Raw genomic sequence first — 23848 nt, 5'->3', positions numbered from 1 at the left:
CGCTGTGCTTCTCGATATTTTAGTGTATTCTGTTCTGTCCTAGTGGGAATGGTCAGAGTTTTGATGTAAGGAGATCTGAGAAAAGTGGAATAAGAATTGCTTCTGGCCAGCACTTTAGACAGAAAAAAACAAATTCAGAGGTGCCTTTACTTTCCTGTGCCTTCTCTTCTCTTTCATTCTTTATTGAACTAGTATTGGACAACTACTCTGTGCCTAGTATCATTTTAAAGGTTCTACAATCCCATAATTACCAGGATGTAAAAAAATGAATTTAAAACTGCTGCTGCAATGGGATAGAAAAGTTCATTGCAGCAAGTGCCACAAACTGTTCACACTTGAAAATTCCCTAGGGCTTGAACATACTTTTGGTGATATTTATTTCTATTGGTATATTTCCATGTGGTAGGAAGTAGAAAATTAACTTTGATAAAAATATAATTCAGTATAGATAGTCTTCCTTCTATCTATATGCAGCAGCTCAATGAAGAAACACTGATTTACATGGTAAAATGAGAAGAGAGATACACAGACAAGGGAGAGAAAGAGAATACGTGATTAATATTGAAACCAACCTAAGAGTATAACAATGCACAGAAGGATTGCAATCAAAGCCCCAGTGCTAAGTCCTACAGGTAGAAAAATTGCTTCCACGTTACAAGACAGGATGGTGCCATCAGAGTCACATCGACAAACTCGAATAGTCATTGTGTTTGTGCTGCTCTGGACAGGATAACTGCTGTCTTCTATTACAACGGGGAGGAAATACAACTCTTGCTGCCTGCGGCTGTATCCATTTCTTCGGGTTTCAATTCCAGCTGTGTTGTCTACAAAACATGACACGTGTGGTAAGATGGTTACTATGAGTATCACTTCAAATCTTCAAGTTGGTATCTGTTAAACAGTAGGAAGCTCTTCTTGAGTCAGTAAAATACACCATATTTCAATTCTTTCTTTTATCATTATGAAAGCTGACAAATTGTAATCAGATGCAATCAAAGAAAATCCTTCAGAAAAGAAGAAACATTAATCTTGTCTGCAGTAAGAATTAAATTTTTTATTGAGAAAGGATAGAAAATTGGTTACAAGACAAGAAATATGTTGTATCAAAGCACTTATCTTTTTCTGATATCAAAATCTCACAGAGAAAACAAACCTCAGTGGATGCTTTCTTACATGATTAGAAGAACAAAGATTATAAAGGATGAATCAGCATAGTATTTTACCTAAGAATATAGTCTTTAAAATATGACACATATCAATATACTATTTCAGATAAAATTTGATTTTTTACTTTTCCCAAGTCTATATCTATGCTACATATATGTATATATGTGTGAATATATGTATACATTTTCACTTTTCTAAAACAGCATAAGAAACATGGAAAAGAAAAGAAAATGTGTTAAATCATCAAGATTCATTAAAATTTGTAAGGAGTTTGAATCACAATAGCTATCAATTCTATCAATTGCCAGATAAAGAAATGTGATATAATGTATATATATATATAGATAGATATACATATATTCATACACAATGGAATATTATTCAGTCATAAAAAGGAAGGGAATCCTGCCATTTGTGACAACATGGATGAATCTAGAGGGTATTATGCTAATGAAAGACCAGTCAGAGCAAAACAAATACTGCATGATAAAACTTACATGGGGAATCTAAGGAAAAAAGAAAAGTAGAACCCATAGAAATAGAAAATAGAAAAATAGTTGCCAGGGACTGGAAGCGGGGAGAAATGGGATAAAGTTGGTAAGAGGCTTAAAAACTCTTAGTTATAAGATGAATAAAGTCTGAAGATCTATATTATAGTACAGTGACTGTAGTTGATAACACTGTACTGTATAATTGAAATTTGCTAAAAGAGTAAAACTTAAATGCTCTCATAAAATAAAGGTGAAAAAAGTGTCTATCCATTTAAACCAAAAACAACTTCCAATTACACTTAAAATATAACAAGATAAAATGAGGGTATGGTAAATGGCATGAGTGGCAAATACAAGTTTAGATCATGAAAATATACTATATCATGAGGCAAAGATGATCTGATTCATGTTATTATGAGTAACCAAATATAGATTCTCCAGCAAATATAAAATGGTGGAAAACAGTCAATACTTTGGTTCCTGAATGATATGACTGTCTATTTAGTTGCCCAAACCAATGGTCTGCAAGTCTTACTCGTTTTCTTCTTCATCATTTTTACATGGAATCTAGGAGATCTAGCATCAAGCTTATGTATTCCATCTGCCAAGTCACTAACCTCCATCCTCACAGCCGTATCTCTAATTCAAGACACTTTCATCCATTTTCTGCAATAGTATCAAATATAGTTTTGTCTTCCTCTATTGTTTTCTACACTGGATTCATCCTGATCTGCTAAAGTGCTCCTGTGTAAACCGTTCAAAGACTTCCCAGGTCATTGGATTTGTTATAAACTCTTTAAATGGCTTATAGACAGGTTAACTAAAGTCAGAACAGCTGATCTGTTGCCAGCCTTAATGTATTTAATCCAGTGTCCTTTGTATTTTTGTAGTGATTTTAATAACAGCAGATGTTACTAAATATTAGTAACAGTGATGGTAGTATCAGTGGTGGTAGATATGTAAGTTAGTTATGATGACAGAGCTGGTAGCTAAAATTATCTTAAAGGTAATAAAGTCTAGGCACTGTGTTAAAGGATTTGCATTACATCATCTTATTTAATAAAACAAGCATGAGGCTAATTTATATTAACTATGAAGTTGAAATTATTTAGTATACTTTAATGTATTGAGAATCTGCCATTTAGGTTGTATTGCAGTAGGAGTGAAACCTGTATTATTTTCACTAAAAAGCCTGCACCATACCATGTGTCATACAAATAAAAGAATTACTTGTATGCACGAGCAGTGCATGTAAAAGAAATGATATATTTAAAACATGAAAAGTAATTTCCCAAACAGTATATTGGTTGTCTGACTCATTAAGGGAATGCCCCCATTATAAATGGAAGTAACTTGCCTCATTAGATATAGTCTATATAGGTTAAACAGTTTACTGTTAGTCATAAATTTTGTATTTCTCATATATAGATTTCTATATTTTAAGAAGTTGAGTGCTTTTAGGAAGAGCATTGATTTCTACCTTTGCGTCCTTTTACAAAGTTGCCTGATAAAAGCTAAATTTTTACGAGGTTAAACTTACTTCTGAAGTCACGAACTGTAAAATTTGGTTTGATGGCAGCTTCAGGTGATAATTTAAAGGAGAATTGTTGTCCAGCAGGTGAAAGATCTCGGTCTGCAGCACTGACTATCTGAACTATCTGAAACAAAGTTGAGATCAGACTTGAAATCAGTCATTGATTTCAAAGGGAACTCTACATACCAGGCTAATGCATATATTTAATGAAACATGAAAGGAAACCAAAATGACATTTTTAGAATTTATATCATTGGGTCAATCATTTACAAATACTTTTATAAACAGTAAAATATTTAGAGTTAATAGTGGCAGGTACAATTACAGGGTATGAACTAATTCTAAATCAATGTCCACATAACTAAAGAGAATAACAATGTTGAAAATTCTCACTAATAAGCAAAATAAAATTAAAATGTACTTGCTTGCATTTTAAACTAGACAAAATAATGCTTTCTAGCCTAAATATGAAAATACTTACTGGAGACAAAGTCTCTGATTATTTAAAAGTCCTTTCAAGGAAAAAAAAATTAGTATCATTATGTTTGTGAGAACGAGTTTTATCTTCATAAATAAGTAAAATAGTGAGAAGGAAGCAGAGGATGTAGATCTGTTTTTGTTCTTATGTCCCCCCACCCACCCACCAGTGGGTGACAATATAAATTATGTTTTCTTGGAGTTTTTTTTTTTTTTTTAAGAAGTAATCATGATCAACTTTGTTTCAAAATTTTTCCAAAATTGCTCCTGAAATATCTAAACAGTTAAAATCCTAATATTTCAATGAGACTCCCTTAGGAATTTGGTGATTAACTTTCAAGAGCCAAGCTATGACACTGATAATTCACTGTGTAAATAAAAAAATACAAATGGCTTTGAGGTATTTATTTATTAATGTATGCAATGACTTTGCATCAGGAAGAAATTGCAGGACATGTGTGCAGAAGAGGAAGGCAGGGTGCAGCTCAGGTGACCACATTCTTAGACTAAATTTGAATTTGCCAGAGGAAGACCTTAGATAATCCTGTGCACTTAGATTGATGCCATTAAACATGAGAGTTATTTGCCCCTATTTGTTTTTATTCCATGGTTAAAACTCAGACTTATGATTGCTATCTGCCTTCTATCTAGCTGTGTGTTTTGGTGGGCACACCCAGGACCACACACAAGTACATAACATATATACCCGGGCTTCAAGTTCACTGCTAGGTAATTTTTAATTTGATCATGGAATCGCTAATGAGAATTTCAGTTGCCTATTTTACTGTGGGGGTTTCCAGGTGAGTAAAGTGGGCTTCCCTAGTAGCACAGATGGTAAAGCCTCCGCCTGCAGTGCAGGAGACACGGGTTCGATCTCTGGGTGGGGAAGATTCCCTGGGGAAGAAAATGACAACCCACTCCAGTATTCTTGCCTGGGAAATCCTGTGATCAGAGTAGCCTGGTAGGTTAAAGTCCATGGGGTTGCAAAGAGTCGGATATGGGCATAACTTAGCAACTAAACAGCAATAAATTTTACTGTGATTCAGTCACACAGCATCTATTTAGCCTTTAGAATTATCATGGATTCAACACCAAAGGCCAAATTGTGGAATACGGCAATTTAGTCTAATAATTACCACGCAAACCCTATAAAGCTTCAATTTTCCTCAGATAAAACCGTGTACTCAGATCACTATATCTCATCTATGAAATTTCTTTAAATTATTTGGGAATTAATTTGCCAAGTTTTGCTTTGCCTTTGCTATCAACTAGCATAATTATTTTGTCATAATAAATTGACATCAAAATTTATGAAGAAAATAACTTCATAACAAAAAAATCTTTTAAAATAACATACAGAGGTGACCTTTTTGGTATAAACTGGCAATGATCTGGAATTGCCACTTGGGAGTTATTGCCCTAAGGAGCTACTGAGGCCAATGTGTCATTGATTCATCATATAAATCACTATTGACTTATGTAGAGTCATCTTTTCTCTTCTTTTGATAGGTAGAAACAGGCACAGAGATGGATAGGTAAGGCATACATACATACATACATATATATTAAGTTATTATATAATCCAAAACAGATAGTTCCTATGCATAGTTTCTAGACCCTTAGGATGACTGGGATCAAAAGCAGAAAATGCTCATATACTGTATTTCTCATATTTCAGGGTTATATTTTGTATGTAAGTGTGGCCCAAAAGGGCTTCCCTGGTGGCTCAGTTGGTAAAGAATCCACCTGCAATGTGGGAGACCTGGGTTCCATCCCTGGGTTGGGAAGATCCCTCAGAGGAGGACATGGCAACCCACTCTAGCATTTTTGCCCAGAGAATTCCCAAGGACACAGGAGCCTGACAGACTGCAGTCCATGGGATTGCAAAGAGTTGGACACAACTGAGTGACTAAGCATAGTGGCCCAAAAGAATGCAAAATGCTTGACATATAATTATTATGAAAAAGAGCTCTCAGCGACCCCACAGATTTCTTACCACTTTATCTGAGCATACAAAAATAAAGTTATCTCTAATAACTTCTACTATTCGCAATTTTTTAATTTATTAGAGAAACATAGAAACATTAGAGTTCTATTTCCAAAAGTCTTTAAATTGGCACATTACATGATTCTGATTGCTATGATATAATCAATGTCCCACATTACCTAAAAATAAAGGACTAGCTTTGAGAGATCCATGGAAGGCTCTGGAAAGTAGTAAATACCTCTAAATTGTCAAACTTTGGTAAACTTATTTTCATTTTTTGTCTGTGTGCTCAGTCACTCTGTTGTTTCAAACTCTTTTGCGACCCCATGGACCGTAGACCACCAAACTCCTCCGTCCATGGGATTTTCCAGGCAAGAACACTGGAGTGGGTTGCCATTTGCTACTCCAGGAAATCTTCCCAACCCAAGGATCTAACCCACATCTCTTTTCGTCTCTTACGTTGGCAGGTGGATTCTTTACCACTGTGTCACCTGGGAAGCCTCTTATAACTTTGCAAATAATGAAATCCAGCATAAATGTTGCCTGCATTTAAAAGGATAAAGCATTTAACTTTAAATGTGTGTGTGTGTGTATATATATATATATATATTTCTGTGTCTATTTAAAGTTAAAGGTGCAAATTTATCACTTGGGAACATATGACTAAATAAATCATCCTGTAATACAGTTAATGAAATGAATGTGTTAGTTGCTTAGTCATGCCCAACTCCTTATGACCACATGGACTGTAGCCCACCAGGTTCCTCAGTCCATGGAATTATCCAGGCAAGAATACTGGAGTGAGTTGGCATTCCCTTCTCCAGGGGATCTTCTCGACCCAGGGATTGAACCCGAGTCTGCACTGAAGGCACATTCTTTACCATCTGAACTACCAGGGAATTTTCTCCAAATTATCAAAAAAAGTAACAGGGCAACACAGTCCCCTAGAAGTTTCTGTACTGATGGGAACAGTCTGCATGTACACGGATAAAAATGGTAGCCACTTGGAAACTAGGATGAGCAAATACAAGCTACCGTATAAAAATATATAACTAATAAGGGCCTATTGTATAGCACAGGGAACTCTATATTCTGTAATAACCAATATGGGAAAAGAGTCTGAAAAAGAATGGATATGCATCTATGTATAACTGATTCAATTTTCAGTACACCTGAAAATAACTCAATACTGTAAGTCAACTATACTCCAACAAAAGTATTTTTAAAAAATTGTAGCCACTCATCTCATATAGCTACCAGGCACTAGAAACAAATAAGTGTGAATGATAACTTTTAAAATTTATTTAATATTAATCAAATACATATAAGGCTAGTGAACATCACACGACTAGAGCCATGCAAGAAATATTCTATGAAGCAGTAGAAAGCATTCAAATGGAAGCAAATACTAGATATTAAAGAAGGACATTTTTAATAAAGATACAGTTTCAAATATTAAGATATTTCCTCAAGCAAGAATTAAAACTTCAATTTTACTTAAATAAGTAGTTAAATAGTTATTCTGTGTAAAACAAATAGAAATAGACATCAAACCAAAGCATATAGATGGATTTTTCTTTCGGAACCTAGGTGCACAATATTGGATTAATTATATTCTTATTGCATAACACACTCTTACCATCTGCTCATGCCTGGTTCCTATTAATCATATTCAGTTCAGTTCAGTTCAGTGGCTCAGTCTTGTCCAACTCTTTGCAACCTCATGAATTGCAGCATGCCAGGCCTCCCTGTCCATCACCAACTCCTGGAGTTTACTCAAACTCATGTCCATCGAGTCTCATATCAATTCATATCTCCATTCATTCATTTATGAAAGTGAAAGTGTTAATTGCTCAGTCATGTCCTACTCTTTGCAACCCCATGAACTGTAGCTCCTTTGCCTATGGAATTCTAGAGGCAAGGTTACTAGAGCGGGTAGCCATTCCCTTCTCCAGGTAATCTTCCTGACCCATGAATCGAACCCAGGTCTTCTTCACTGCAGGCAGATATTTTACCATCTGAGCCACCAGGGAAGTCCTTTATAATAGTGTTTATAGAAAAGCTGGTTACTCACCATTACCCACATAAATGCTAGGATTTTGAAAGTAGCTTTCATTAACAGTGTGGTCCTTCCTCATACGCTCTCCCCACTAGAACTTCCCTCCAGAGTAATACTTAGTAAGAAAATGTAATTCAGATATTTTGAATAACCCAGATGTTCTATTCAAGGCCACCAGAGAAAGTTTTCCATTCTTCATGGGCTTAAGAGTATCTATGCACCCCTTCATAAAAGCATGTGAACAAAGCAAGAAATATCATAGAAGAATGTAGTCTAAAGTTTTTTGCTTACTGGACTTGCAATCACAAGTTATTTGGAAATTTCATAGTCTACAGAAAATAGCAGAATATGCAATTCTAGAACTGTTATACAGAATATATTCACTAGGCCATCATCATTTTTATCCCATGTGGTATTAATTCCACATGCAACACATGCCATTAATTCAAAAGGATTCCATTTATGGTTTATTTGATGAAGACATATGATCCGTGTCTATATACATGCATGGTCTCATAACCTAAAACACATGCATATAGCAGGTCTTTATAAAATCTTAAATAACAACATGGATAAGATACCTGTCCTGGTTTGGCATTTTCACACACAGCTGTCTCATATGGCACAGATATTTCTGGAGGAAATTCATTGACATCTAGGACATTAATTAATATGTTGACTCTGCTGGTTAATAATGGGTTACCTGTTAAAAACATACAAGGAGAAAAGATGATTACAAAATCTGATCAATCATTGCTTTTATGGTGAATATCACTAACATTTAAAAATCAGCATTCATATGGAATCCAGAAGACTTTTTCTTTATGGGAAACTGAGACATTGTGTCAAATCTAAACGATAAAAAGATGAATATGGGCACTCTCCCTGTCTCACTGTCAGAGAACCAGCAGTGCACTACACAAGAATTTATCCCTGAAAATCACCCCCAAAGTTAAGGACAACCATTTAGCTCATGTTTCATAAAAAATGCAACCATCAAACTAGAGTGAGTTAACAGGACCAATCTTCACTAAACAGTGATATTTTTCATTGAATAAAACGTATGCTTTTATATGTGTGTCTATAACTTTATTCAGTAGTATCATCTACATATTTAAATAACTTTCTCAAAATGATCCCCCCTAAAAAGATGATAAATTACAAGGAATATGAAGGAGAGATGACTTTTTATAGATGAAAATTAAAATAAACTTAAGGAAGTAGAACTAAGAGATTATGTACAGTTAAGATGCACCCTAAAATTATTTGCTGATGATGAGAAAAGACAAAGTAAACAGCATTTCCTTCCTACAGTGTCAAAAAACAGTGCTTTGAAAAATTATCTCTGCCAAAATCCCATCACAAGTTTTAGTCCCAACCTGCGATATGATACCAACTTCTCTGTCCTTTGCTGAAGAAGACCAGGCATAATTCAACAAATAAGGAATAACATAATGGATAGGTTTCAATTTATTTATTTTACCTAATGAAACTTTACAGATGGATAAAATGCCCCAGGTTGTTGTATCTTGTCCAAAGTCACACATCTAGAGGAATGGGGAGTTAATATCCAAACTCAGGACTATGGAAATCCAAGTATTATGCTCGCTCCACGTTTTTAATGATTGGTTATTGTGTTAGATTCTTCATCTGCAGTGCCACTGAAGATTCACAGTATTGGCATTGTTTTAGATCTCTGTCTGGATGCTTTTAAAGAATGCATACAAATCTTACCACATGACTGATTCTGACAAGCCTACAATATTCTGTTATGCTAAAATTGATTTAAAGAAATAAAAAGCATTGTCAGCAGTAGCTTAAAAAATGTTCACACATTCATATATGACAAAGTGAAATCCATTGTCGTATATCAGTTCAGGCACAGACAACATAAAGGGAGGAGAAATGGAATGTTTAATAAGTTACTGTGAGGATGGGACAAGATTTCTCTCCCAATTATATTTATAATACAGACTTGCGTTTATAATATATAAACATGTTATTAATTTAAACTGATTTTTACCCATGAGAAATTCTGTTTTGGTAGTTTTAAATATTTATCCTCCTGAAATATAGATTTTATATCTGTCCCAATGAGTACTGTGTCTCAAAATATAATCACTATTGTAACATCTTATTATTAAAAGTGTTTCTCAAAGATGAGCTTTTGGTAATTTAGCTAAAGCCAAATATTTTGTTGTGTGAACTTTTCCTGTGCACTATAGGACTTTTAGAATCACTACAGAATAAATGTGACTAGGCATCACTGTGGCAATTACAAAATGTGTGTTAGTCATGTTCGACCCCATGGACTGTATAGCCTGCCAGGCTCCTCTGACCATGCAATTCTCCAGGCAAGAATACTGGAGTGGGTTGCCATGTCCTCCTCCAGGGGATCTTCCTGATCCAGGGGTCAAACCCTGGTCTCCTGCATTGCAGGCAGATTCCTTACCATCTGAGCCAACAGGGAAGCCCCTAACATAACAGTAGATACTGGGCTTTATAACATGCACAGTAAAAGAAAAATGTGAAGAGATACAGTTGCTAGTTAAACTCATTCTTGGGACAGAGGGTAGAAGTAGAAGAGACTTTTTTGGCCTTTCATGGAAAGGATGCAGAGTAGAAACAACCACAAAGACTTTGAGTGCTTCCTTAAAAAGTGCAGAGAGAAAGTCTTCCCTGAGTGGGTTTGAACCCCCCAACCTTTCAGTTAGCAACTAAATGCTCCAACAGACTCTGCCACAGAGATACATGCAATTACAAAATAAATACCCAAATAAGAATAGAGGAAAAACTGTAACAACATCAAAGACAGGTTATTCATACTGTCCAAAATGAGTTATGGGTTTATAGTTTTCAATATATATATAACTCTTCTATTGTATATTTGTAAAACTACTTATGACTAAAGGTTTAAAAATGTCACCTTCTATTTGTAAATCTGGTTAGGTAAGCAGCAACATTTCTCTTTGACAACTACTGTATGCAGGTAAGAATTGACCTTTTCACAAGGGAATATTTTTATTAGAGCAATATAGAATTTTTTTGATTTATGTATGTAATTCACTAAATGTTACGGTAAAGTAATGACATTTCTTTTCTGACTCATCTTTAAAACAACAGTGATGACATTTCTTTAAACTTGATTTGGCATAAACATTATTATCCAAATCCCTTCCATATTAGAAACCAGTTATCAATGAGCAATTATAAAATCAATTCAAATATTAACTTAGTAAATATTAAATACTCAAAACCTTACACAATTAATTGCTGTGTTCCCAGTAGTCAAGCCATTTAAACTCCAATTATCATTGCTTCATATTGCTTATATTGAATAACCAATGTATTAATAGTTTTGTGGTCAATTAAGATAATCAATAATTCTGTTTTGTCCCTCAGGCCTTCAAGAATGTTTTAAATCTTCTTTCTTTATTCTTCATGATATCTTCATCAAATCCCATACATTTTTGAGCCAGTTTGAATTAGAACTGCCTTCACATTTTAAGGTGCAACTTAAACCAAGAAAGAAAGATTAAGGCCAAATTATAAAAATTGAGAATAAAGGAGAAGTGAAATACCATAAGTGAAATGCATATTATAAAATAACATTTCAAATTTATTCCAAAAGTTCAGTTAACATAGATAAACTGAACAAATTCCTAGAAAGACATATATTGTCACACGTGTGCGTGCTAAGTCACTTCAGTCATGTTTGACTCTGACACCCGATGGACTGCAGCCCTCCAGGCTCCTCTGTCCTTCGTATTCTCCAGGCAAGAATACTGGAGTGTGTTGTCATGCCCTCCTCCAGGGAATCTTCCCGGCACAGGAATCAAACCTACGTCTCTTATGTCTCCTGCACTGGTGGGCAAGTTCTTTATCTATCGCTAGCATCAAAATGAACTAGAAAATCTTAATAGACCTAAGGCAAGTGGGGAAAATTAAGCTTTAATAAAAAATCTCCCAACCAAGAACAAGTCATGCCCACATGGCTTCACTGGGAAAGTCTAGCAACTATTTATAGACCACATAATATCAATTATTCATAAACTCCTTCAAAAAATAGAGGAGAAAATGCTTACCAGCTTATTCTTCATATTGTAATATCAAAAGTCAATCAAAAATATCATCAAAAAAAGCATGGATTAACCTCATAAACACAGAAACAAAAATTGCTTAAATATATATTAGCAGTCAATCCCAGAAGTATATTACAAAGCTAATATATAATGACCAAATGTCATTTATCCTAGGCATGTAAGGTTAGTTTAGCATTTAATAGTATTACGATCAATGTGATATATCATATTAATAGAAGAAAGAACAAAAAATTGCATAAGCATTTTGATAAACTCAGCATTAGCTTCTGACAAAATCTCATCCATTCATTATTAAAAAAAAAAGATAAAAACCTTAACAAATAATAAATAGAAAGCAACATCCTCAATCTGACATAGTCTATCTATGACAAAGAAGCCCATAGCCAGCATTATATTCAGTGGTCAGAGACCAAATATTTTCTTTCTAATACTGAGCATATGGCAAGATGTATGCTCTTACCACATATTCACCATTGCACTTGAGGATTTATTTAGTGCCATCAAATAAAAATAAAATTTAAAAGTATTCAGATTGAAAAGAAAAAAAAATATTTTTTATCAAAGAATGTCAAGAACCTGTAGGTTGGGAACCCTAAAATATCCACAAAAAAACGTATATGTATAATCAGGGCAGCACATCAAGAACAATATTAAAAATGGCTATTGTATATTTAATATACTAGAAAAAAACAGAGAAAAAAAGAATTGATAAAGAATTCAAGTCTGCTGTAATGTTCTTTATCTTTCTGGCTTACTTCACTCTGTATAATGGGCTCCAGTTTCATCCATCTCATTAGGACTGATTCAAATGAATTCTTTTTGACAGCTGAGTAATATTCCATGGTGTATATGTACCACAGCTTCCTTATCCATTCATCTGCTGATGGGCATCTAGGTTGCTTCCATGTCCTGGCTATTATAAACAGTGCTGCGATGAACATTGGGGTGCACGTGTCTCTTTCAGACCTGGTTTCCTCAGTGTGTATGCCCAAAAGTGGGATTGCTGGGTCATATGGCAGTTCTATTTCCAGTTTTTTAAGGAATCTCCACACTGTTTTCCATAGTGGCTGTACTAGTTTGCATTCCCACCAACAGTGTAAGAGGGTTCCCTTTTCTCCACACCCTCTCCAGCATTTATTGCTTGTAGTCTTTTGGATAGCAGCCATCCTGACTGGCGTGTAATGGTACCTCATTGTGGTTTTGATTTGCATTTCTCTAATAATGAGAACATTACAGCATACTAACACATATATATGGAATTTAGAAAGATGGTAATGATAACCCTATATGCAAAACAGAAAAAGAGACACAGAAATACAGAACAGACTTTTGAACTCTGTGGGAGAATGTGAGGGTGGGATGTTTCAAAAGAACAGCATGTATACTATCTATGGTGAAACAGATCACCAGCCCAGGTGGGATGCATGAGACAAGTGCTCGGGCCTGGTGCACTGGGAAGACCCAGAGGAGTCGGGTGAAGAGGGAGGTGGGAGGGGGGATCGGGATGGGGAATAAGTGTAAATCTATGGCTGATTCATATCAATGTATGACAAAACCCACTGAAATGTTGTGAAGTAATTAGCCTCCAACTAATAAAAAAATTAAAAAAAAAAAAAATAAAAAAAAAAAAAAAAAAAAAAAGAATTCAAGTCACCATAGAGTCAAAGATAATAAAATATTTAAGAATCAATTTAGCAAAATAAAGGTAGGAATTACAAACAGAAATTGACAAATCATTTCTCAGAGAAATGAAAGGGATTCCTGATAGAAAGGACTGCTGATGGAAATATAAAGTTGTACAGTCACTTTAGAAAATAGGTTGGAACTTTCTTTAAACCCTGAAGTGTGAAGTAAGATTCTCTCAGTTGTGACTCTTTGAGACCCCATGGTCTATATAGTCCATGGAATTCTCCAGGCCAGAATACTGGAGTGGGTTGCCTTTCCCTTCACCAGGGGATCTTCCCAACCCAGGCGTCAAACCCAGGTCTCCCGCATTGCAGGCAGATTCTTTACCATCTGAGCCACAAAGGAAGCTCAAGAATTAAATACTGAATGTGAATTTATAAGCCAACAATTCCACTGCCATATGTCTACCTAAGACAATGAAAGGAACATCCACAGAAAACCTGTATACATATGTTCATGGAGGTATTATGCTTACAGTCCCAAACTGGGAGCAATTCAAATGTCTATCTTTTGGTGAATAGATTAACAGTAGCATATCCATGCAGTAAAATTATATTATAAAAATGGGAAACAAAACAGTGATGTGTGCTTAAACAACATGAATGAACCTCCCTCATTTATGCTTTATTGATAAGGCTAACAGCACTTCTTGTTTTTGTTTTAGTCTCTGTGTCAGACTCTTTTGCAACATGATGGACTATAGCCCTTCAGGCTCCTCTGTTCATGGAATTTTCCAGGTAAGAATCCTGGAGTGGGTTGTTATTTCCTTCTCCAGGGGATCTTTCTGACCCAGCGATTGAACCCACATCTCCTGCATTGGTGGCAGTTTCTTTACCACTTAGCATCCTGGGAAGATCAATACCACTCCTTGAAACTGTGAATCACTCAGTCATGTCTGAATCTTTGTGATCCTATGAACTGTAGCCTGCCAGGGTCCTCTGTCCATAGGATTTTCCAGGCAAGAATACTGGAGTGGGTTGCCATGCTCTTCTCCATGGGATGGGGACCTTCCTGATGCAGGGATAGAACCCAGGTTTCCTGCATTGCAGGCAGATAATTTACCATCTGGACCACCCGAGAGGCCCCCTCTTACTTGGAGCTTATTTAGCTGTAGAAAGCAAAAAGTTTAAGAGCCTTTGGGCTTCTGACACACAAGAGCTTCCCAGAGATTCCAGCCCTCAGCTGTCAAGTCTTCTAGACTTCCTGGGGACAGATATTAAGACAGACCCTTTTAGAATCCTTTAAGGGCTTCCCTGGTGGCTCAGAAGGCAAAAACTCTATCTGCCTGCAAATCAGGAGACCTGGGTTTGATCCCTGGGTGAGGAAGATCCCTTGGAGAAGGAAATGGCAACCCACTCCAATATTCTTGCCTGGAGAATTCCATGGACAGAGGAGCCTGACGGGCCACAGTTCATGGGGTGGCAAAGAGGCAGACACTTCTGGGCGTCTTTTACTTTTTAGAATTCCTGACCCCAAAATGTTCTATCATGATCTATTATGCAGCCATAGGTGACCAATTCCAATGATAAGAAATATCAAAATGCATATTAAAAGGAAATAAGCTTTCCAACTAGGGTTTCAGCTGCAAGGGCCCTGCAGGGCACAGTGGCCATGGGGTTAGAAACAGTATTCTTTTCCAGAGGTCCTGCAGGAGCTTTCCTCCAGGGCGTTGTTGTTGGGTGAGGGGGAGTTCCCACTTGGTTCCAGGTCTGCAGACACATCAAGCAAGGCTTCGGCTTCCATGGAGTTTGATGCAGCTATCAGCTCCCACAGTCACCAGGCCTCCTGGAGTGGAGTCACCATCCTTCAGAGCCATATGTCACTCTGTCCTGACTCACAGGGGCTCTAAGCCCACCTACCTGCAGCTGTGGGTCAGGCTGGGCCGGCCCCTGCTGGGACATGGAGCCTGGCCTGGGCGATTGGCCAGCAAGGCTAAGGAAGCTGGTGAGAGTTTGTGGAGGTCTCTTTCCCCCTCATCTGCTGAGGGAGATCACAGCTATCCTCAGGAATCTCAGGTCAAGTTGGCGTCTGGCCTCACTTCAAAACCCAGACTTTGAGAGCAAGCAGGACAGTCGAGGCATCATACGTGACATCAGCATGTCAAGGTGTGGTCAAGCCGGAGGCCACGCAGATCATCGACTTCCTGTCTATCTGCACACTCACCTACTTCCTGGGGTGCTGGTGTCTATAGTAAGCAACCTGGCAGGTCTTCCCTATGAATTTCATGATGCCTGTTCCCAGTGCCTGGTCCATTCCAGCTACATCATACCCCACATATTCTATCTGAGCACAGAGGCTGAGAAGGAGTAACTCATCAGGAAATCCAAGGCCCAGATTATCAGGATGGGATGCCGATAAAGCTTGTTTTGTTGGGTTGTTGTTTAGTCACTATATCTGACTCTTTGTGACCCCATGGACTGTAGCCCACCAGGCTCCTCTGTCCTTGTGATTTTCCAAGGCAAGAATACTGGAGTGGGTTGTCATTTCCTCCTCTAGGGGATCTTCCTGACCCAGGGATTGAACTCACATCTCAAGCTACTCACAAATTATTCATTAATTACGTGTATATTCAAATGTTCTAGAGGGTATGGTAAGCCATATATATCAAAGATGTATAAGATAAAGTCTTGGCTACTAAGAAGTTCACATCTGAGAGAATCCCTATGCAAATAGGTGAAGTACAATATAGTTCATAATGCCAATAAAATAACATTGACAATGCAAAAATATTTTCAATGTAAAAATACTATTTTTAATTCCAATTTTGATAGGTGAAGTTAACACTTTTCTGTACATATCTAAAATATCATTTTATTCAAATTTCAACCTTTAGGTGACAAGCTTATCATGTAGTTTTAATTTCCAGAGGGAAATCAGATGCTAATTAAGGAAACAAAAGCCTGACACAGTTGTGTATGTGATTCTGATAGAGAAATTTTACTGGTTTAAACTACTCCTAAGTTAGCTTTATTACTGTAGGGCACCCATAAGCAGTTGAAAACTTACAATAAAATATAAATTATCACAACAAATTTGAATTCTATTATATTTACACATTATACAATTGTGAGAAAATTGGTATCATTTCTAAATTAAATCCATGAGTATATTGGCATTAATAATTATTATCACCATGTATACAACACATTGAAGGTTTTATGAAATGGTTCAATATTTATAAGTAATTTTTTAAATTATGTATTACTTGTCTGTATTGCACATACTACTGAAATGTTATCAATACTAGTATAAATCAAAGTTACCTTTCTTTGAGAATACAAAATATTGATAGTTTCATATGTTACTTAGGGAAAAAAGGAAAATGTTAAATGGTAGATAAACTACCTAGACTCATAAATGTAAAGTAAGGTACTCATGGAGAGCAAAACAAAGGCAGTTAGAGGAAAAAAGCAATAGCTTCAAGCCAGAATTGAAATCAATGGTTTTATTCAGCCTTCAAAAGTCAACTAGGCTCTCTGAGTAAGTACATGTCTTCATAGAAGTACATATCTTCATAGCAACATTAAGCTGCTTTATTTCCCAAATCCATGCTAATAATTAAAACTTTAGAGAATCTGGCATTTGGTTTCAACATCAGTATCCATCCAGTGACCTGGGTATCATTTTTAAGGTGGAAATTTCTTGGCAATAATCCCAGAAATCCTGATTCAGGATGTCTTGAATGGGGTCCAGGAACACTCTAAAAGTGGACTCTGATGCAGGCGAGAGTTGAGAAGTTGAAGAACAGTAATAGAAATGAAAGGGCCCACCTGCACACTCACTATCAGTAAATGTACACATGACTTACAACACTCGGAACAAAAGACTAGCCAAATGAGAAAGAAATGTCCCCTGCTCAAACACTGCAGAGAATCCAGTCACCCCTGTCGCTTGATTCTTGTGACATAAACCTCAGTGGATACAGTATAACCCAGACGGTGCTGATTTATAGAAAATGCAGGTCCCTTGCATAACTACCTTGGGGAATTTGGAGAAGTGAAATATGCTTCTTTGAATATATGCTGAGCTAGAAACATATAGTATTGATGGAAACAACAGAAAAGAGGATGGACTCAGAACACACCTAAAAACTTCTTAGTTTCTCCATGTACATTTAAGGCTCTGTTTGACAAGGCCTCTGACTTTCTTTTCTTTCTTTATCTAAAAAATGGAGATATATTGATAATTGACATATGGTGGTGGTGGTTTTTTTTTTTTTTTTTTTACTTTGTACTTTACAAACTTTATTAAATAATGAGCATTACTAACTTTCATTATGTGGTGGTGGTTTAGTTACTAAGTCATGTCCGGCTCTTTGTGACCCAATGGACTGTAGTCTGTCAGGCTCCATTTTCCATGGAATTCTCCAGCAAGAATACTGGAAAGGGCTGCCCTTTCCTTCTCTGGGGGATCTTCCTGACCCAGGGATTGAACCCACATCTCCAGCTTGGCAGGCAGATTCTTTGAGCCACCTGGGAAGCCCATAATTGACATATAACATTATATTAATTTAGGTGTACAACACAATGATCTGATATGTGTGTTGATCTTGAAATGGTTGCTTGACGCAAAAGCACAGGTGTGCAAAAAGGTGAATGTGATCAAAACATACAGACTTCCAGTTATAAATAAATCAGTCCTAGGGATAGAATGTACAGCATGGTGACTGCAGCTAACTAATAGAGTATTCTATATGATAAAGTCTTTCAGAGGGGAGAGCTCAGGCTTCCTTTCTGACTGTATTTTCTTTACCCTCCTCTCCACACTCTGGACACCCACTGTACTACCCTGCTTGTAATTTTTCATCTAAACATGAGCTTTGATATCATTCTGTCTTTGCTAAAGATGTTTTCTCCACCTAGAATCCCCTCCTCTCCACCTTTTTCATATCTTCTCCATCTTTTAAACACTCAGCTCAAATGATAATTCCTATGATGTAACTTAATATGCTTGTGCTTTTAATTTTTTTTAATTTTTTAAAATATATTATTTTTGATAATTAAATAATTATTTTTTTTCTTACAGCACTTTGTATTTTGCTTGTATTCTTAATGAATTCAACCAGATCATTGTCTTTCTCACAAAATTTTCAGGCCTAGTGATTAAGTAATGGGCTTCCCAAGTGGCATTAGTGGTAAAGAACCCACCTGCCAAGGCAGGAGACTTAGACATGTGGGTTCAATCCCTGGGTCAAGAAGATCCCCTGGAGGAGGAAATGGCAGTCCACTCCAGTATTCTTGCCTGGAGAATCACATGGACAGAGGAACCTGGTAGACTAGAGTCCGTAGCTGTGGCAAAGAGTCAGACACAACTGAAGCGACTTAACAGAAGTGATTAAGTAATACAGCCTCCAAACTCTCTTCACTTTTAGAGACACTTGTCTTTGTGTGTGTGTATTTAGTCACTCAGTCATGTCTGACTCTGCAACCGCATGAACTGTAGCCTGCCAGCCTCCTCTGTCCATGCGGATTCTCCAAGCGACAATACTGCAGTGGGTTGCCATGTCCTTCTCCAGGGGATCTGCCCAACCGAGGGTTCAAATCCAGGTCTCCTGCATTGCAGATGGATTCTTTACCAACTGAGCCACAAGACTTGTTTAGTTGCTGAGAAAACACATGTGGTAGGCAACCTTCTAAAATGGGTCCCAGGGATCCCCACTTCCTGGTACCCACATGAGTTGTGTGTGTGCTGACAGACTTCAGTCATGTCCGACTCTGTGTGACCCTGTGGACTGTAGCCTGTCAGACTCCTCAGTCCATGGGATTCTCCAGGGAAGAATACTGGAATGGGTCACCACGCCCTCCTCCAAGCAATCTCCCAGACCCAGGGATCAAACCCACATCTTTTAGGTCTCCTGCACTAGCAGGCGAGTTCTTTACCACTAGCACCACTGGTGAGGCCCACCCACATGAGTCATCTCCATGTAATTTTCTGTCCTGAAGTGTGGTCTGGATCTAATGATTTGCTTCGGTTTAGTGCATGTGTGTTAGTCATTCAGTCGTGTCCAACTCTTTGTGACCCCATGGACTGTAGCCCATCAGGGTTCTCTGTCTGTGGGAATCTCCAGGCAAGAATACTGGAGTAGGTAGCATTCCCTTCTCCCTGGGATCTTCCCAACCCAGGGATTAAACCCTAGTCTCCTGCTTTGCTGAGGCAAAAGTGATACCACTGATAAGAAACAGCATGGCATCACTTTTGCAGGGGAGTAGAACTCTATTTGAAGAAGACAAAATCCATGGAGTCATCTGACTCCCCCACCTCCTCCTTCTTCCTCTCTCTTTTCTCTGCTGATGCCTGGGCTGAAGCCTCAGCAGGAGTTGCAGAATCACCCTCTGGAGACAGGTGTGCTGGGCAGTGACTGATGTCTTCACTGTTGTTTTCCTTTCAGCTCACTGGTGACCTTGTTGAGCCAGGTCATCATCTACCTCATTGGTCCTTGCTCTGCCCAGGATATTCCTTATATCTTTGGCACTGGAAAAGGCACTGCTATTAACGGCAGTGAGCAGGTAGGAGGTGGCATAATATAGGTAGACACAATTTTCTAAATATAGGGAAATTATCACAATGAAATCATTAGGAACTGTTGTAGTTTTTTTTTTTTTGAGTGTGATCTAGTAATGCATACCTATTAGATAGAGATCAAAATCTACCCACCTACAACACGGCCACACACATACCAATTGCACATATATTTGCCTAGCCTCATATTTTGAGTATTTGTAGATCAGTCAGGAAAGCATCTGCCTGCAATGTGAGTATCCCAGTTTCAATCCCTGGATGGGGAAGATCCCCTAGAGAAGGGAATGACTACCCATTCTAGTATTCTCACCTGAAGGATGCCATGGACAGAGGAGCCTGGTGGATTACAGTCCATGTGATCACAGAGTCAGACATGATGGAGGCACTAACAATTTCACACTCACATATTATTTTTAAAATGCAAATTAACTATAGAACTCTAATAGGTAAGTAATCTAATGAGCTTAAATATAGATGGATAGATAATAGATAGATGCCAAGATTAACAATAATTTCAATTCAATTATTTGTACAATGCAAATGTACATATAATTACTATGCTGTTTTTCAGTTGCTAAGTCATGTCCAACTCTATGACCATATAGACTGCAGCCTGCCAGGCTCCTCTGTTCATTTAACTTTTCAGACAAGAATACTGGAGTGGGTTGCTATTTCCTCCTCAAGGGGATCTTCCTGACCCAGGAGTTGAACCTGTGTCTCACTATGTTTCCCGCATTGGCACATGGATTCTTTACCATAGTGCCACCTGGGAAGCCCTGGCTCCAGTCTTGTTCGGGTTAGTCATTCACTGTGTGACAAATGAAATATATCTTAGCTTACACTTTCTTCACTCTTGCAATGTGGATAGCAATAAATTGAGTGAATATATATAAAGTTACTATAATAGCTTGGTTTACTAGCTTAAAACATTTCTTACAATTATTATAGAAAAATTAGATACTTTTTTTCTCATTTTGCCTGAGAACATTATTCCATGTCTATTTGGCACACAGGCAGAAGGAAACCCTTTAAAAAATTCTACCAAAAAAGTTTATTTATTTTGTTTAAATCTTTCATTTCTTAATGACCCATTTGGTCAGTATAAATCTTTTGCAACTTTCCCCTGAAGGCTATCTGAGAGTATATTTAAGTCCATTGAACTCAGCATATGTTGCATAGTTTTAACTAACTAAATTAATTTGGGGGATCAACTTCTAACTATTCCCAAACTCTCCTTAGGAACAGACTTCAATATTAGTTTTAACCCACAACCAATAATGCTTTGAATGTAAATAATGTTCTGTAGAAGTTTATAAAAAATTAGATGAAATTTTGTTGATCCTATCATAGATAATAATCTCAGGTTGATTTTTCTCTACTGCAGATGACATTATTTGCATTATGTTGAAGTAAGAAACATTAAAGCAAAGTAGTTCTAATGCTAAATAATCTTAAAAATTAATTACCTTACAGTTTAATCCCAGTTTATAATGGTGTACTTACATACAAGTGCATATTCCCCAAATATAGCACTTAGTAAGTCTATCATTGATTTCTGATCTGTTCCACAATGAATGGGAACAATGTATCACCATCTGGATAACTAACGCAATCAAGAAAAGAGGAATCGTCTCTGGTATCATCCATTTATTTTATAATTTTGTAAATTTTCTAAGGCTTTAATGCAGTTATTTATAATTATCTTTGTATAGTAATATGTGTTATAGTCAATACCCCCCAAAAAACACAAAAAATTAGAAACATTTGCTGTTGAAAGTTTCTGATAATTTGAATGAAGTGAATTTTTGAGACTTCCACTTTTTTTTTTTTCAATTTGAAAGATTAGTATCATAAAGCCAGCAAAGCAGTAATGCATTAAAGAATTATTAGGGGTCTAATAAAATTATTTGGACCGCCAACTGTTGTAACACTGATTAATGATTGCTTTTTAATTAATTGGAAGTTGTTCAATCATTGTACCATTTCATTTCATCTGAGAGTTTTTATAGAAGGGTCAGGGCCAAAGCATATGCTAGTATAATCTGCAATAAGGTACATTTACACAATTTTTTTCCACTTGGCAGGGCAAATGTGGGCTATTTATTTCATAGTCATTCACCATGACAATAACTTCCTGCTCAGGCTGGCTGGTTTGAGCAGAGAAAACAACCTTATATATTAAAATTTAAATAAAGTTGACTTTCAAAGTCTGTGAGCTCAAATAAAACCCACAATAGCCTATCCTTATTGCAGAATCATTAATTACCGCATGGTATGTGCTTGGCCTCTTTCTTCTCCATGGAGGTGTAAGGTGCATAGTGTTTGTCTCACCAGACTTCTTTGAAGATGATAATTCCTCTCAGTAGTCTTTGAATAGACAGTGGAGTGGATCGAGGTAGATAATTTAGAAACATTAGCCAGCCGCCCTCTGACAAGGTGTGCATATGTATGGGTTGTGAGTCTAAGTCCCAGTTCTGCATATGTCCCAGTGAGTGCCAACATAACTGATGAGACTCCACACTGTGGGGTTTCCTAAGTTGCATTTAGGTAAAAACTACATAGGATGTGACTGCAGCCATTAAACTAAAAGATGCTTGCTCCTTGGAAGAAAAGCTATGACCAACCTAGACAGCAATTAAAAAGCAGAGACATTACTTTGCCAATAAAGGTCCATCTAGTCAAAGCTATGGTTTTTCCAGTAGTCATGTATAGACGTGAGAGTTGGAGCATAAAGAAAGCTGGGCACCGAAGAATTGATGTTTTTGAAATGTGGTGTTGGAGAAGACTCTTGAGATTCCCCTGGACTGCAAGGAGATCAAACCAGTCAATCCTAAAGGAGATCAGTCCTGAATATTCATTGGAGGAACTGATGCTGAAGCTGAAACTCCAAAACTTTGGCCACCTGATGTAAAGAAAGAACTGACTCCCTAGAAAAGACCTTGATGCTGGGAAAGATTGAAGGTGGGAGGAGAAGGTAATGGCAGAGAATGAGATGGTTACATGGCATCACCAACTCAATGGACATGAGTGTAACTTGGCGATGGACAGGAAAGCCTGGCGTCCTGCTGCCCATGGGGTTGCAAAGAGTTGGACATGACTGAGATACTGAACTGAACTGACCTAACATAGGATGTAGAGATTGGGGTGGAGTTAGTGCATGCCCTAATTATACTGATAATTAACAAAATATGTCCTGAATATAGCACAATATTGTTAATCAACTATGCTCCAACATAAAATTTAAAAAATTTTTAAAAATTCGTTTAAGTTTGAAAAATGACAGACTTAGGAACAATGACACTTGTTTGCATTGTAAAGTGCACACTCCCCTTACATTCTACAAATGGGTGCAGGCCAGGCTCTGACCTGAGGTGTCGAACCTGCTACTACACGTGCCCTCACACCACAACGATGGTTTTTGGTGGCTTTTGTACCCCATGGGGAGAAGAACTTTTGGAGCTACAGTACAGGTGAGTGAAGAACTTGAGGCAGGCTTTCATCTTTAGTTAAGGTACTGGATCTAATATCTGCCTTAAAAAATAAATGCACATTTTCCATGTGTATTAACAAAAAGGTTAGGTGACACAGGATAGCTTTAATGAAGACTATTTTGCTAGACAATATGTCTTAGATAATAGAAATTATTTGAATAGGCTACTTCTGGTCAGTTATCACCTAATATATCCAAATCATTAGAGTGAATATAATGTAGTTCATAGAGGTCTTCTACCCCATAACTTAGATATCTCATTTTCACTCTACTTGTCAAAGATCTCAGAAAACTACAGTTTATTTTCTAACTATATTATGGTTAAACTGCCCCCA

General features: G+C 37.1%; 1 protein-coding gene across 1 annotated transcript in view; it reads right to left on the bottom strand.

Moving 5' to 3' along the window:
• CDH12 (cadherin 12) overlaps positions 1 to 23848 on the bottom strand; it is a 445647-nt gene that overhangs the window by 4408 nt on the left and 417391 nt on the right. Inside the window, exons 9-11 of the mRNA XM_043887731.1 lie at positions 8297 to 8418; positions 3199 to 3316; positions 573 to 824 (exon numbers count right to left, since the gene is read on the bottom strand). Coding sequence (XP_043743666.1) covers positions 573 to 824; positions 3199 to 3316; positions 8297 to 8418 — 492 coding nt within the window. The remainder of the gene's footprint in view (positions 1 to 572; positions 825 to 3198; positions 3317 to 8296; positions 8419 to 23848) is intronic.

The sequence above is a fragment of the Cervus elaphus genome, chromosome 25 (genome assembly GCF_910594005.1).
Source record: "Cervus elaphus chromosome 25, mCerEla1.1, whole genome shotgun sequence".
Lineage (NCBI taxonomy): Eukaryota > Metazoa > Chordata > Mammalia > Artiodactyla > Cervidae > Cervus > Cervus elaphus.
Note: the sequence above shows the minus strand (reverse complement) of the source record. Positions and strands in the feature narration are given on the sequence as shown.